The 15,695-nt window shown below is 60.2% G+C and overlaps 1 protein-coding gene across 1 annotated transcript; it reads left to right on the top strand.

Annotated features, from left to right (window-relative positions):
- Window positions 1-5,229: 5,229 nt before the first annotated feature.
- FZD2 (frizzled class receptor 2) lies at window positions 5,230-7,558 on the top strand. The gene has a single exon (XM_058858119.1). It carries the CDS (start codon window positions 5,699-5,701, stop codon window positions 7,370-7,372), a length of 1,674 nt encoding a protein of 557 aa, XP_058714102.1. The 5' UTR covers window positions 5,230-5,698; the 3' UTR covers window positions 7,373-7,558.
- The last annotated feature ends 8,137 nt before the right edge of the window (window positions 7,559-15,695 follow it).

Below are 15,695 nucleotides of genomic sequence, written 5' to 3'. Positions count from 1 at the left end.
GGGTCCAGGCTGTCCCTGTGGGGACATCACTGTCACTGCCCCAGGAACACAGACCCCAACCCAGCATGGGGACAAAGCTGAGATAGCTGTACCATGCCCACCCCCGAAACATGGGGTCCCTGCCCCCCGTGTGGACCCATTGCCAGCTCCAGGTGCTTCCCTGGGGACATAAAGGGTATTTCCAACTCCAAAGCAGAGCAAAAAGGGAAATTTGTGCCCATTTCCCACCCCCCTCCCCCAATCCCATGCACTCCATGGGCAGAAATGGTCACTGTGGCCCAGGGTAGCTCTAAAAATACCCGAGCCCTGACAGTGACAGCTGCGGCCAGGCCAGGGGGACCCGCAGGGGGGCCGGGGCTGCCAGCTCTGGGTGTCCCCTCCCTGCCGGGACAGCCCTTGGCGCTTTCCACACACACACGCTTCTCTCCATTCCAGGGACCCCCCGGTGTCCCAGCGGGATGGTGCCATGGGGCAGCGGCCACGTGCCTGCCGTGCCCACCCGGTCCCCACGGCCTGGCCGCCGGCACGCGGCCGTCGCGGCACGGTGGCTGCGGCTCTGGCTGTCCCCCGGCCTCCCCGAAGCCCCTAATCCATCTCTCGCAGCAGGAGATGCCTAAGCTGCCTTTTCATGCCGGCTCCTCCGCGCGCGGGCTCGAGCGCTCTCAATGCCGGCGCTGGCAGGAGATGTGTCGGACAAGCTGAGGGGATCCCTCCCCCGCCAGCAAGGTCAAGGTGTGCTTAAGCCACTTTCCCCACGCCCGCCACGGTGGGCTCCATGCCCCACCGGCACCAGGGGTGGCTTTGGGGGACACGGTGGCTTTGGGGTCTCACCACCCTGAGGGATCCAAGCAGCCAGACCCATATTGTGTGTAGGGGGGCTCATCCTCCAGCTCATCACAGCCAGTCTCGGGGTCACCCACCAGCCCCCCGATCTCAGGTGGGGGCCCTCTGTGGTCCTTGGCTAAAGCTGTGCCCGCTACCTAACAGGCTGCCCCCAGGGCAGGGGCACCCCAGGGCTTGGCTCACCCCACACACACCCCAGAGCTCATCAGTGCTCCCAACCCCCCTGGGCAGCGCTGCTCACAGACCCCTCCCACACAGACCATCAGACCAGTTTAGACCAGTACAAACTGGGCCTGAGCACTACTCCCCCTAACCCACCAGGTAGGGAGCACATGTGTGTGTGTATGTGTGTGTGTGTGCATGTGTGTGTGTTTGTACATGTGTGTGTATGTGTGTGTGCACACGTCTCTGTGTGCGTGTTTGTACGTGTGTGTATGTGTGTGTGTGTGTGTGTGTGTGTGTGTGCACACGTCTCTGTGTGTGTGTGTTTGTGCGTGTGTTTGTACGTGTGTGTGTGTGTGTGTGTGTGTGTGTGTTTGTGCGTGTGTTTGTACGTGTGTGTGTGTGTGTGTGTGTGTGTGTGTGTGTGCATATGTCTGTGTGTGTGTTTGTCACTTGTATGCCCGCTCATGCCCAGCTCATGCCCAGGCGTGCAGGGGCCCCGCAGTGCCTGTGCCCAGCACCCTGAGTCATTTCTGTTCCCTTGGTGACAGACCCCCGTCCTCTGCTGGCACCTCGCGCCCGCCTCCAGCCAGGCCCTTTGTGCCTGGTTTTAATTAGAGGCTCTTAAGTGTGAAACAAAGCCGAGGGCAGGGCCGGGGGGCCCTTCCCTTCCTCTGTGCTCCTAGGGGACCCCCGAGGTCCCCGTTCTGCCTGGCATCGCCTGCCACAGCCCCTCCATTCCCTACTTCTGCTTTGGCATCCTCTGTGCCCATCCCTAAGACACACTTACTGTAAACTGGTGCTGCCAGTGCCCCCTCAGAGTACTGCCCTTCAGAGTGGTGCTGGCCACCAGCACAGGGCCATGCACAGGGCCTGTGTCACACATGATGCCACCCCCAGTGTCACCCCCAGGGTATCTGTCCTGTGGCTGGGCTAGGGTGCTGCTGGGGGTGACACGGGTGTTGCCAGCTATGTCCTCCATTCCTGGCTGTGATGGGTGCAGGGAGGACCCCACAGGCACCCTGGCACCTCATGGTGCTGGAGGAATCCCAGGGAGATGGGCTGCATGGGCACCATGTCCTGCTCCATGGGGGACACAGGCGCCACCAGACTCTTGGAGATGGTGGTACCCATGGGCCTCCCCTTGGGGACCTTTGGGTGCTGGGAGCAGGGGACTGGCAACACTGGGTGCCCACCAGCATCCCCCAGTCCTGTACTGGGATGAAGTGAGAGTGAAGCAGTGGGAGGATTTGGATTCCTGGGTGCCCCCCACCCTGAGCAGCTCTGCAAGGACATGAAGGGGAGCTGAGGGGAAGAGCTGGGTTTGGCCCCACACTCCCACTAAAGCCCAATCTGGCCAGCACCCACCCTCTCCCACTGGGTGCAAGAGTTGGTCCTTGTCTTCACAGTGTCCCCTCCACACAGGATAGCAACCCCAAACCCCTCTGTGAAGTTTTGGGGAGGGGGCAGCACCTTCTACCACTCCTCATGCCCCTGGCATGGCCTGGGGTTGGGGCTAGGAGCCTGGTGACAGGGACAAGTGCTATGAACAGGATTCCCTGGCCACCCTGAATGTCCCTGTGAGGGGACACCCCTGAGCAGGCAGGACCCCACTGGCTGCTTTCCTGGGATGTCCCCTGACAACCCCAGTCCACCCAGGGGTTCCTCTCAGGGCTGACTCGTGGGTCTGCTCTGGGTTTTGCCCTCTCCAGGAGGGCTCAGCACCCACTCTGGGTGGGACCATGTCCCATTGTCTCCCTGGAGGCTCTGAGGACCCTTGTCCTGAGCCACCAGCACCCAGGAGGACAGGGAGCACGGGGACAGCCTCTGCAACCCCTCTGGAAGTGAAACCTCTCTATCTCCGGAAAGAAGCCAAAATCCGAAGTGTTTGGGAAGCCAAGATCCACGTGGCTGTGCAGACATCCTTGCACCCCTCCGTCCCTGTCCCTGTGGGCCCGGGGGACACGGCGAGGGTCACCCAAGCAGACCCTGCCGCCGCAGGGCCGAGAGGAGCTGCGGCCGGTGCAGCCACCCGCATTCCCACTGCAGCCGGGGAGAGGGAATGGGCCGGAGGCAGCGCTGGCCGGGCTCCGGGCTCGGCCCCCGCCGCCGGCTCCGTGCCAGCCTCGCTCCACCGCCTCCCGCCCGGGACCACCGGGCGCCCACCGATCCCGGCTGTGCCGGGACACACGGCAGGGCCCAAAGGCGGCACCCCTGGGTGCCCCATCGGGGAAAGCCGGCCCTGGCTCCCATCTCATCGCCTCACCCCACAGCACCCCCGGAGTCTCCGCCGTCCCCGGGAGCGGGGAGAGCCCCCGCCAGCCCCGCCGGGACAGCCGGCACGTCCGGCCCGGGAAGGCTGGTGCGGAGGGCGGGTCGGCAGCACCGTGTGTCCCGTCTTTCCCCCCCAGGCTTTGATTTTGGAGCCCCCCCTGCCCTTCCCCCTCGGCCAGGAGCCGCAATGGTTTCAATTACGCTGTGAAAGGCGGTGGGGCCCCCTCTTTTCACGGCAGCCCGGGTCTCCTGCTCACAACAAAAGCTTAAGTTACAGGAAAGGGAGAGAAAGGGAGGGAGGACGCGGAGGGAGGGAGGGAAGGGGGCTGCCAGAAGCCCCCCAGCCCCCCAAAACGGAGCGGACGGGGGCAGGGAGCTCCCCACCACAGCCCCCCTAGCTGCCCTTGCCTTGGGAACGTCAGCCCCCCCATTCTGGTGCCGAAATTTGGGGTGATCGCCTACAGTTTCATTCTCTGATGAGGGTCTCCAGTGGGTCCCAGTCTCTCCCAGAGTATCACAGTCCCCACAGTGTCCCGGTGCCCCCCAGTGTGTGCTTGACTCCCCAATGTCTCCTGTGACCCACTTGTGCTTGACCTCCGTGTGTTCCAACACTCTAAATGTGTCTTGGATACCTCCAGCACGTCCTGGATCCCCTGTTGTGTCCCCTCCCCCCAACTGTGTTCCAGTGTTTCCCCGGTGTGTTCCAGTCCCACGCATTGGGTACCAGATCCCCCCAGTGTGTCCTGGTTCCCTCCAGGCATATCCCTGTCTGCCTCTGCCATGTCCAAGACCTCCCCCCAGTGTATTCCAGTCCCTGCCAGTGTGTCCCAGTTCCCAGTTCCCTGCAGCATGTCCCAGTTCCCCAGGCCTCTCCCAATTTTTTTGGAACTTTTTCCCTGTTTTTTTGGAACTGGGATGTGGGAAGAGGTTCCCTTCACCACAGCCCCTGCTGGGGTGGGAGGTGTGGGATTGTGGTGGGGGGGCAGGGTGCAGGATGTTTGCCACCACCCCACACTGATTTGGGGACATCCCTGGCTGTGCAGTGGCCTTTTGGGGGTGCAGCATCGCAGGGTGGCCATGGGCAACCCATGGGGTGGTGGCACTGCCTGGCTGACACCTGGGGACAAGGGACGTTGGGGCCAATGCACCCTGTTCTGGAGGTCTCCAGTGGGGCACGGGAGCTAATCCTGCTCCACTGCACCCTAAAGTGGGACCTGGGACAGTGGGGGATCTCCTGCAGCACATCAGGGGGGATGTGGATCTTAGGCTGGGGAGAGCAGCCCCACAGCTGGAGGGTCATGGTTAGGGGGCATTGGGGGACCTGAGCAGTGCAGAGGACACAAGGGGGGCACAGGAGACATGGAGGGAGTGCAGAGGCCAAAGCAGGGCTAGAAAACACAGCGGGGAATGCAGGGGGCACGGGGGGCAGGGGCACAGGACAGAGGTGCAGTGAACACGGGGGGTGTCAGGAGACACGGGGTAGAAGTAGGTGACACTGGGGGACACAGGACAGCGGGGCACACAGAGCGGGGACCAAGGGGACAGGGGGGCACAGGGGACACGGGGGGCAGAGGCCACAGTGCGGTTTGGGGACACGGGAGGGCCGTTTCCCCGCGGCCCCGGCCCGACCCCACCCGCGGGGGGAGTTTGCGCCACTCGGAAAAAGTTTGGGGGGGGGGGCGGGCGGTGACCCCGGGACGGGGGCGTGGCCAGATGGGCGTGGCCATGGCAGGAGTGGGCGTGGCATCCGCGCCGTTTGAATGTGATTGGCTGAGCGGGCGGGGCGGGCCCGCGGGGGGGCGGGGCGAGGGGCGCTGACCCCGCCCGGCGGGGACGCGGCGCTGCCCCGCACAAAGGCGGCGGGAGCGTCCGGTGCGGCCGCTCGGCTCCCCGCGCCCCGGGACCTCGGCACCCCCCCGGCACCCCTCCGGCACCCCCCAGGACCCTCCTCCCGCCACCCTCCCGGCACCACCGCCCGCCCGCGGCTCCGGGATCCGGCACCGGGAGCTGTAGGAGCTCCAAGTTCGGGCAGGGGGAGAAGCGCCGCGGAGCACCGGGAGCGCCACGTCCGAGCACCGGGAGCCGTCCCGCCACGCACGGTACATCGGGACACCGGGAGCCGTCCCGCCGGGCACGGGGTAGGTGGGCAGCGGGAGCAGTCCAGGCGGGACCTGAAAGTATCCAGACACCGGGGATCGTCCAGGCAGCGCCAGGCACGGCAGAGTTGATCCCTGCGAGCCGTCGAGGCAGCACCGGCCACGGCAGATCAGGCCACCGGGAGTCATCCAGGCGGGACCCGAGTGTCTCCAGTCACCGGGAGTCGTCCAGGCAGCACCGGGCACGGCAGACACGGACGGGAGGACTGGCTGTCCGGCCGGGCACCGGGCACGGTAAATCGGGGTGCACGGCTCGGGGCACCATGGGCCCCCCCGGCGTGCTGCCCGCCCTGGCCTGGCTGCTGGCAGGGCTGAGCGTGCCGGTGCCGAGCCGGGCCCAGCTGCACGGCGAGAAGGGCATCTCCATCCCTGACCACGGCTTCTGCCAGCCCATCTCCATCCCGCTCTGCACCGACATCGCCTACAACCAGACCATCATGCCCAACCTGCTGGGTCACACCAACCAGGAGGACGCGGGGCTGGAGGTCCACCAGTTCTACCCTCTGGTGAAGGTGCAGTGCTCGCTGGAGCTGAAGTTCTTCCTGTGCTCCATGTACGCGCCGGTGTGCACGGTGCTGGAGCAGGCCATCCCACCGTGCCGCTCCATCTGCGAGCGGGCGCGCCAGGGCTGCGAGGCCCTCATGAACAAGTTTGGGTTCCAGTGGCCGGAGCGGTTGCGATGCGAGAACTTTCCCCGGCACGGTGCTGAGCAGATCTGTGTGGGGCAGAACCACTCGGAGGACGGCGGCTCCCCAGCACTGCTCACCAGTGCCACGCCGCTGGCAGGCCAGGGCACCCCTGGTGCCCCCCGCTATGCCACCCTTGACCACCCTTTCCACTGCCCACGGGCACTGAAGGTGCCCAGCTACCTCAACTACAAGTTCCTGGGGGAGAAGGACTGCGCAGCGCCCTGCGAGCCCACCCGTCCTGACGGACACATGTTCTTCAATGAGGATGAGATCCGCTTCGCCCGCATCTGGATCCTCATCTGGTCCGTCCTGTGCTGTGCCTCCACCTTCTTCACCGTCACCACCTACCTGGTGGACATGCAGCGCTTCCGCTACCCCGAGCGACCCATCATCTTCCTCTCAGGGTGTTACACCATGGTGTCGGTGGCCTACATCGCCGGCTTCGTGCTGGAGGAGAGGGTGGTCTGCAACGAGCGCTTCCAGGAGGACGGCTACCGCACCGTGGTGCAGGGCACCAAGAAGGAGGGCTGCACCATCCTCTTCATGATGCTCTACTTCTTCAGCATGGCCAGCTCCATCTGGTGGGTCATCCTGTCCCTCACCTGGTTCCTGGCTGCTGGCATGAAGTGGGGCCACGAGGCCATTGAGGCCAACTCCCAGTACTTCCACTTGGCCGCCTGGGCAGTGCCAGCCGTCAAGACCATCACCATCCTGGCCATGGGGCAGATCGACGGGGACCTGCTGAGCGGTGTCTGCTTTGTGGGCCTCAACAACATCGACCCTCTACGGGGCTTCGTGCTGGCCCCACTCTTCGTCTACCTCTTCATCGGCACCTCCTTCCTCCTGGCCGGCTTCGTCTCCCTGTTCCGCATCCGCACTATCATGAAGCACGGCGGCACCAAGACGGAGAAGCTGGAGCGGCTCATGGTTCGCATCGGGGTCTTCAGCGTCCTCTACACCGTCCCGGCCACCATCGTCATCGCCTGCTACTTCTACGAGCAGGCGTTCCGTGAGCATTGGGAGCGCAGCTGGATCAGCCAGAACTGCAAGAGCTTGGCCATCCCCTGCCCGCTCCACTTCACCCCCCGCATGACCCCCGACTTCACCGTCTACATGATCAAGTATCTCATGACTCTGATCGTGGGCATCACCTCCGGCTTCTGGATATGGTCTGGCAAAACCCTGCACTCCTGGAGGAAGTTCTACACTCGGCTCACCAACAGCAAGCAGGGCGAGACCACGGTGTGACCCCCCTGGCCCCGCCGCCCTTCGGCCTGAAATATTTTTTGGGGGGTGGGGGAGGAGGAGTTATTATATATTTTTTATTTTTAGATTTATTAACGTCTAAGGGGTATCTCTCTTTCTCTTTCAATTTTTTTTTTTTTTTTTTTTTTGTAATTAAACCTGTAAATAGCATTTGTAAATTTAATTACATATTTCTATTTAAAAATGTGGAAAGAGAGGGAGAAAATAGGGGGAGAGGGAGGGAGAAATAGGAGAAAACGGAAGGGGGAAGAGGGGAGGAAAAGGGAGAAAACAGTGGAAAAGGGCGGAAAAAAGGGGGAAAGGAAGGAAAAAAAGGAAAGGAAGGAAAAGAGGAGGCGAGGGAAAAATGAGCAGCAAAGGGTGGAAAAAGGAGAAGAACAAGGAAAAAAATGGGAAAATGAGAGAAAAAGGAGGAAAGGGAGGAAAAAAAGGAGAAAGGCGAGGAAAACAGGAGAAAGGGAAGAAAACAGAAAAGGGTGGAAAAAAGAAGAAAAGGGAAGAAAAATGAGAAAAAGGAGAAAAAAAGGAAAGGGAGAAAAAACAGGAGAAGGACAGAAAAGAGAAAAAGATAAAAAAGAGGGGGGAAAGAGAAAAATGAGATAAAAAAAATGAGAGAAAAAGGATTGGGAAAAAAGAGAAAGATGTGGAAAAAGGGAGAAAAAAGAGAAGAAAAAGGGAAAAACCACTTTCAAGCCTGGGAGAGGACCCTCAGCCCCCTGCTCCCCCTTCCCGCTCCGTCCTGGCTCCCCCCAGCTGCTGCTCTGCTGGCCCCTGGAAAAAAGGGTGAAAAAGGAAAAAAATCCCAATAACAAAGCCCATTTTTCTCACTCTCCTTTTGAAACTCCCCAAGAAAGTGGATTTTTTCTTCCCCACCCCTTTGCTCCCATGAGACCCTGGGCTGGGGCTGCCCCCCCCGGGGCTCTCCCTGGGCCCCCCCACTTGGCCGATGACTTTTCCTCCCAAATCCCTTTTTGAACAATCCTTCACAAATACAAACGAGTCAAAAAAAATTCCAGACTATTCCCAAGGGCTTTTTCTTTACCCCCAAAAATCCCAATAATTAAATTGTAGGGGTCCCCATGGATTCTGCCGGGCTCCCCAATTCCACCACCCCATGGGGATGAACCAGTGCCTCCCTCCAGCTGGAACAAAGTGCTTTGAAAAGGGAAAAAAGAGATTTTTAACCCAAAAAATGAGGAATTTTCAGTCTGCAGTGGGAGGGGGACCTCTCCTGTCCCCCCCTCCTGCCCCACCGGGAGGAAATAGCTCACATTTTCTCTGGGATTAGGGGTTTGGCTGGGATGGGCCCCCGATCCGGAGGCTCCAGAGAGAAGCAGGTCCCGACTCCAGTTTGATCTGTCGGGATTTGGGGGATGCTGGAGGGGGGATGTAGGGGAGTTTCAGCTGGAGGGGGACAAGCTCAGAACAGGGAGGGGGGTGGAAGGATGGATTTAATCAGCTGCATTTAATTGGAATGAAAAAAAATATTCTTCCCAAAATGGAGAGGGAGACCTGGCTGCAAAGCGCTGGCCACAGGGGTGCCCCAAAACCGGCCCCGGGGAGCCTCAGCGCTTCTTGTCTCCCTCATTCCAGGGGATTTGGGGATCCTGGAGCACAAAGAGGGATTGCCAGGACATTGCACCATTCCTCTTCTCCCAGCAAAGCCCAGGAAAATCCCCAAGCCCCCTTAAAAATCCCAATCCTGTGATGAGGGCGAGGTGGGAGCCGAAGGGGTTAAGGCAGCGCCTCTCCAGCACATTTTGGAAAGGAAAAACTCTTTGGATCCGGTTTAATTTTCCAGCGATGACTTGGAAGGGGGAGAGAAGAGGGGGAGAAACTTATCCAGGGCTTCTTTTCCCCCTCCTCTGTGGTTTGGAGAAGCGGTTTGAGGGTCGGGCTGGGCTGGTTGGGACCCCCCCAGCACACCCTTGGTACCCACAGCACCCCCAGGACACCCCAGCACCCACTGCTACCCCACCACCCCCTGCCTTGGGAGCCTCTGGAAATGGGAATTCAGGCAGGGTGATTCCTGCTGTCTGTTCTGGTGGTGGCATGGGCAGAATGAGCTTCGGCCAAGGCATCAGGGGACCCCCCTGCACCCCTCAACGCCCGCCCCAAGGGTTCCACTTCAGGGGGTCCCCATTGCCATGGGGGTCCTGGGCCATATCCAGCCCTGGCTCAGGCTGCTTCAGCTTTGGGGCGCTGCCCTCGGGGTCCTGGCTCTGGCTGGAAGGTCCCGCTCCCCAAAAAGCAGCTCCCCCCCAAGGCCGCTTTGTTTTCCGGAGACGAAGCGCAGATCACGGGGGACGGGGGGAATGTAAACTCTCCACCCAGGAATGCAGGAGCTCCGAGAGGAGATTTTTTTAAAAGGCTTCATGTCCTGACTTTGGAAAACAGAGTTGGGATCTGGGATCGGCAGGGCTGCTCCCCTGCTCCGGGAGTGCTGAGGGATCTGGGGGTTCTGGGTACCCCACAGGCACTGCTGGGACCCACCAGGAGTCCCTGTGTCCCCTCCCTGACCCACAGGCTGCTGTGATGGGGTGGGAATAGGAGGAACTGGGCCAGGTCTGTGCCATGTGGCCCTTTCCAAGCAATTTTGGGGTCTGAGGTTGGAGGTTTTTGGCTCTCAGAGCTGTTTGCAGCCCGAGCAGGAGCTGGAGGGTGTCTGTAAGCAGCAGTCAGTACGTGTCCCCTCCATCCCCTGCTCTGTCACCCCAAGGACAGGGCACCCTGGGAAACACCAGGGACAGGTCACCCCAAAGATGGATGTCCCTGGGAATGACCACCGGAGGGACAACCCTGGGTGCAGGTCACCCTGGGAATGGGTGACCCCAAGGATGGGTCACCCCAGGAGCAGGTGATTGATCTGGGGAGAGATCACCCCAAATCCAGCTAACCCCAGGTCACCCCATGTCCAAGTAACCTTGGGGATGTCACCTAAAGAATGGGTGCCCCCAGGTGCCACTAACACCGGGGACAGGGGACAAGGGACAGGGGACAGGGGACAGGGACCTCCTCGATGAGCACGGCTGTCCCCAGGCTGGTGACTCCCATCCTCCTCTTCCCCTTTTAAGTGCAGAGGGAGCAAACGCCAGCTCGGGTCGGGCCGTGTCCCCGCCCGGCCGTGCGGGGGGGTCCTTTGATGTCCCCTAATGAGCCCTGCTCTGTTTTCACAGCTGCCACCGCCGCGGGAGTCAATTAACGCCCAAAGCCGGCCCTGCCCCACAGCACCCGCAGCTCATCACACCAGTGCCACCAGTGCCACCAGTGCTCGCGGGGCTCGTGCTCCTGGGGATGGGGACAGGGGTCAGCTCAGCCGTGGGGTGACAGCACTGGACTGTCCCGGGACAGGGACAGCCCCGGCGGTGAAACCACGGCAGGGAAGGGAGAGAAGGAGGAACTGGGAGAAGGATGGGCTATGTGGTGTCCCCATGGGGTGGGTCATGGGGCCATGGGGTGTCCCCAGCACTGGTTGTCCCAGTGCTCCAGGGACCCAGGCTGTCCTGTCCTCTCCTGCTGGCTGTCCTGTCCCCTGGGCCATGGGCTCTCCTGGCCACAGACTCTCCTGTTCCCGTCCCCATGGGCTCTCCTGTCCCCTTTCCCGTATGGGGTCTGTCCTGTCCCCTTCCCCACGGCCCGCAGGTTCCCCTGTCCCCAGACTGTCCCTTTCTCAGCCCGAGTCACAATTCCCTCAGGGCAGTGGGATCCATCTCTCCTCTCCCCTCCCCTCCACTGCCCCTCTCGTCCTGGTCTCCAGCAGGAGGTGGCAGAGGGAGGTGACAAGGCGCAGGGATGTGACAAGGGACATGTCTTTGCTACACTTCGTGTGTCTCCATGATCACTTGGTGTAAGGTATTGATTGGTATCACTCGGTTCTGAGACTTCGTGGGGACATCTCTGTCTGTCCCCACCTTCTGGCTCCGTGTGCCTTCATCCCCAAGGGGACAGAGCCAGCAGGGACCCAAGGGACCAGCACCCAATGATGTCGGCGGGGCCCCGGGTGTCCCTGGCCCCGCTGGCCCCGCCGGGCGGGCTCTGGAGCGGGATCTGGCCGCGGCCGAGGCCGAGCCCTGGCCGGACGCCAGCGGGGACAGGCGGCTGAATTCGGCTCCGGCCGCGCCGCTCTTAAAGGAGACGGAGCCCCGGGGGCTGCCAGGGTGGAACCTCGGGGGGCCCTGGCGGGGAGGGTCTCCCAAGGGATCTGGGGTCTCCTGTCCCCATCCCGCCGTCCTGCCCGGGTGTGCGCGGTGGGGGTGGGATCCATCCCTGTCACTGTCTCCGGAGCCATGGGGGATCCTGGCTCTGTACAGGAACACCCCTGAAGGGTGGGGGAGTGGGGATTGTGGGGCCGCCTCCACAGCCCAGCATTGTCCTGCAGAGCTTGGGATCAGTGGCTGTGATGAGCTGTGTCATTCACAGTGTCCTCCCCTGGACACAGGCATGTGGTGCCCTGGCTCCATCCCAGCACCCCTCCTGCACAGCTGGATGGACGTGGGACTCCATCTCCATCCTGGATAACTCCTGGAGAGCCTGGGATGGATGGACACAGGATAGGTGGGCACACAGGCTCCTGTCTCCATCCTGGTGCACTGCCTGGAGAAGCTGGGATGGGTGAATGTGGGACCCCACCAACATCCAGGGGCCATAGGCCAGACAGCATAGGGTGAATGGACAAGGGATGGATGGGCATGGACGAGTGGACAGATGGACACAGGGTGGACAGACACGGATGTGATGGGTGGACATGGAATGAGAAAATGGATGGATGGATGGATGGATGATGGATGGATGGATGGATGGATGGATGGATGGATGGATGATGATGGATGGATGGATGGATGGATGGATGGATGGATGGATGGATGATGGATGGATGGATGGATGATGGATGGATGGATGGATGGATGATGGATGGATGATGGATGGATGATGGATGATGGATGGATGGATGGATGGATGGATGGATGGATGATGGATGGATGATGGATGATGGATGGATGGATGATGGATGGATGATGGATGGATGATGGATGATGGATGGATGATGGATGGATGATGGATGGATGATGGATGATGGATGGATGGATGGATGGATGGATGATGGATGGATGGATGGATGGATGGATGGATGGATGATGGATGGATGATGGATGATGGATGGATGGATGGATGATGGATGGATGGATGGATGGATGGATGGATGGATGGATGGATGGATGGATGGATGATGGATGGATGGAGGATGGATGGATGGATGGACATGAATGGATGCATATGTGTGGAATGGGTGGACATGAGGTGGATGGACATGGAGTGGATGGACACGGATGGAATGAGTAAGCACAGGATGGGTGAACACGGATGGATGGACACGGATGGGATGGATGGATGGATGGATGGATGGACATGGTCTCCCCCAGCCCCCCCCAGGACCCCTCCCTGCCCTGTCCTGCAGGGCTCTGCCTGGAGCTGCCCCTCGGCCACGCGGTTCCGCAGCTGCCCCGGCAGGGGGAGGGTCCGGCCGGGGGGCCCAGGGGGCTCCGAGGGAGGGTCCGGCCGGGGGGCCCAGAGGGGGCTCGGGGGAGGGTCCGGGCGGGCGCGGGGGCGGCTCCGGAGGCGGCGGCAGCTCCGGGTGCGGGAATGTTTGTGCAGCTGGAGCCGATTATGGGGCGGGAGCGGGAGGGGGGAGGGGGGAAGCGAGGCGGGCGAGGGGGTCGTGCAAGGGGGAGAGGGATGTGCAGGGAGAGCAGAGCGTGCGTGCAGGGCGCTTCTCACCATGTGTGGAGGGTCCCCAGGCACCCCCGTGTGCCCCTTCCCCACACGTGTGTGCAAACTCCACACACCAGGGACATGCCAGTGACACAGCAGGGACACAGCAGGGACACAGCAGGGACACGCCAGGGACATGCCAGGGACACGCCAGGGACACGCCAGGGACACAGCAGGGACACGCCAGGGACATGCCTGGGACACGCCAGGGACACACCAGGGACATTGCAGGGACACAGCAGGGACTCTCATTCACACCCTCGGGCTGTGGGTGCCCCTCAGGGGCTGCAGGGGTCACTCCCCCCCAAACTGGGGGTCCCCAGCCCAGCCCCAGCTCTGTCCCAGTGGGGAGCTCTGGTTCCTGTGTTCACTCCAGTCCCTGCTGAAGCCCTGAAGGCTCTTGGAGAGCAGAGCCACACCTGGGGCCAGGGAGGTTTGAAGGTTTGTCCCTGCCCTGTCTGAATGGATGGAGGAGCCACCACTGCGGGGAGCTTGGGACTGAGCCCTCATCCCTGCCCAGCTTGGCCCCCCATATCCAGCTCTGATTGCCCCTCTGGAAATGGAACAATGGGGAACTGGTGACAGGCAAAGCGGGGGATGGCACCCTCAAAACACAAAATTGGGAGTGTCCCCTCAATGGCATCTGGGGCCAACCATCAGAGGACACCCCAAAATCCATCAGGGTTTAACCCCTGCACTGCCAGGACCATGACACTGCCTGATCCCACTCCGTTTCCACAGCTTTTACCCCAAACATCTGGTTCATGTTGGACAAATTATTTCCCCGGCCAAATCTCACACTTTCTACTAATTATTCATTATTTTTATTAGTTGTTGTCATTATTATTAATAAAGGGAATGAAATCACCCCCCAGAATGGCAAATTGCCAAAATGACCTTCTTGCCTTTGTCTGCCTCCTCTGGAAAGGGAGGGATATGGGATGGATGGATGGATGGATGGATGGATGGATGGATGGATGATGGATGATGGATGATGGATGGATGATGGATGGAGGATGGGGGATGGATGGATGATGGATGGATGATGGATGGATGATGGATGGATGATGGATGATGGATGGATGGATGGATGGATGGATGGATGGATGATGGATGGATGATGGATGGATGATGGATGGATGATGGATGATGGATGGATGGATGGATGGATGGATGATGGATGGATGATGGATGGATGATGGATGATGGATGGATGATGGATGATGGATGGATGGATGATGGATGGATGATGAATGATGGATGATGGATGGATGATGGATGGATGATGGATGGATGGATGATGGATGATGGATGGAGGGATGGATGGATGGATGATGGATGATGGATGGATGATGGATGATGGATGGATGGATGATGGATGGATGATGGATGGAGGAATGGATGGATGATGGATGGATGGATGGATGATGGATGATGGATGGATGATGGATGGATGATGGATGGATGATGGATGGATGGATGGATGGATGGATGGATGGATGATGGATGGATGGATGATGGATGGATGGATGGATGGATGGATGGATGATGGATGGATGGATGATGGATGGATGGATGGATGGATGGATGGATGGATGGATGGATGGAGGGATGGATGGATGGATAATGTTTCTGCCTGCACCACCCTCTGCCACCACACTCACCCTGTGCCCACTGTGTTTCAAGGGTGAATGTGGGCTTCAAAACCTGATTAATGTTCTTTTTTGGGGTGGATTCATTAAATCCAGTGGCTGGTTCAGTGCTGGGATGGGCAGACTGTCCAGTATGCCAGGATGTGCTTGGTGCACATAAGCTCCTGTTCATTGACCCCAAGGTTCACCCACCGGTCCCTGGCTTTTCCTTCATCAAAATCCCTGCTCCATTACCTTCCTGAAGCCTCTTTTTGGGACTTTTATGCATCAGTCCTCCATTTTTGAGGGTTTCCTTAAGTGGCACTTGGAGGAACACAGGGCTGGATCCTTCCCTGTGCTGCAGGATCTGGCTGTGATGAGTTGGGAGTGGCTGGGTCTGGTTTCAGTGCCAGCAATCCCAGGCCCTGCTGCCCTGGTTTTTCCCAGAGCAGGGAGGCAGAGGAGGGGGTTGAACAGTCCCCTCAGCCCCCCAGTTCCACACAGACACTCCCGACCCATTAAACATCATCCACTGGGCATCAAAACTTGGCTGCTGAGGGGGGCATCAGTCACTGCTGCGGTGCCACCTCCCTGTGCCTGTCCCCAGGGCTGGCACCTCCTGGGGGATCCCACTGTGATGTGACTTCCCAGGAGCAATGTTCTGGTTTTATTCCCCATTTAATATAAAACTGACCCTTTCAGGCGTTAAATTGGCTTTTCCAGTGGCAGAAAGGTGCTGATCTGAGGGATGCTCATCCTGGCCTGCTGGGGACAGCAGCAGGATGGGGTCAGCCGTGGGTGGGTTTGGGGAGCTCAGTGGTGATTTGGGGCTGTTTTCTGACCAGCTGAGGGTGCAAGGCCGGGTTTCCCCCCCAGCCCAGCCCGTCCGTGCCTCTGCTTCGGGC

The sequence above is a fragment of the Poecile atricapillus genome, chromosome 27 (genome assembly GCF_030490865.1).
Source record: "Poecile atricapillus isolate bPoeAtr1 chromosome 27, bPoeAtr1.hap1, whole genome shotgun sequence".
Taxonomy (NCBI): Eukaryota; Metazoa; Chordata; class Aves; order Passeriformes; family Paridae; genus Poecile; species Poecile atricapillus.
The sequence above is the reverse complement of the archived record's forward strand: the minus strand, read 5'-3'. Positions and strand labels throughout refer to the sequence as shown.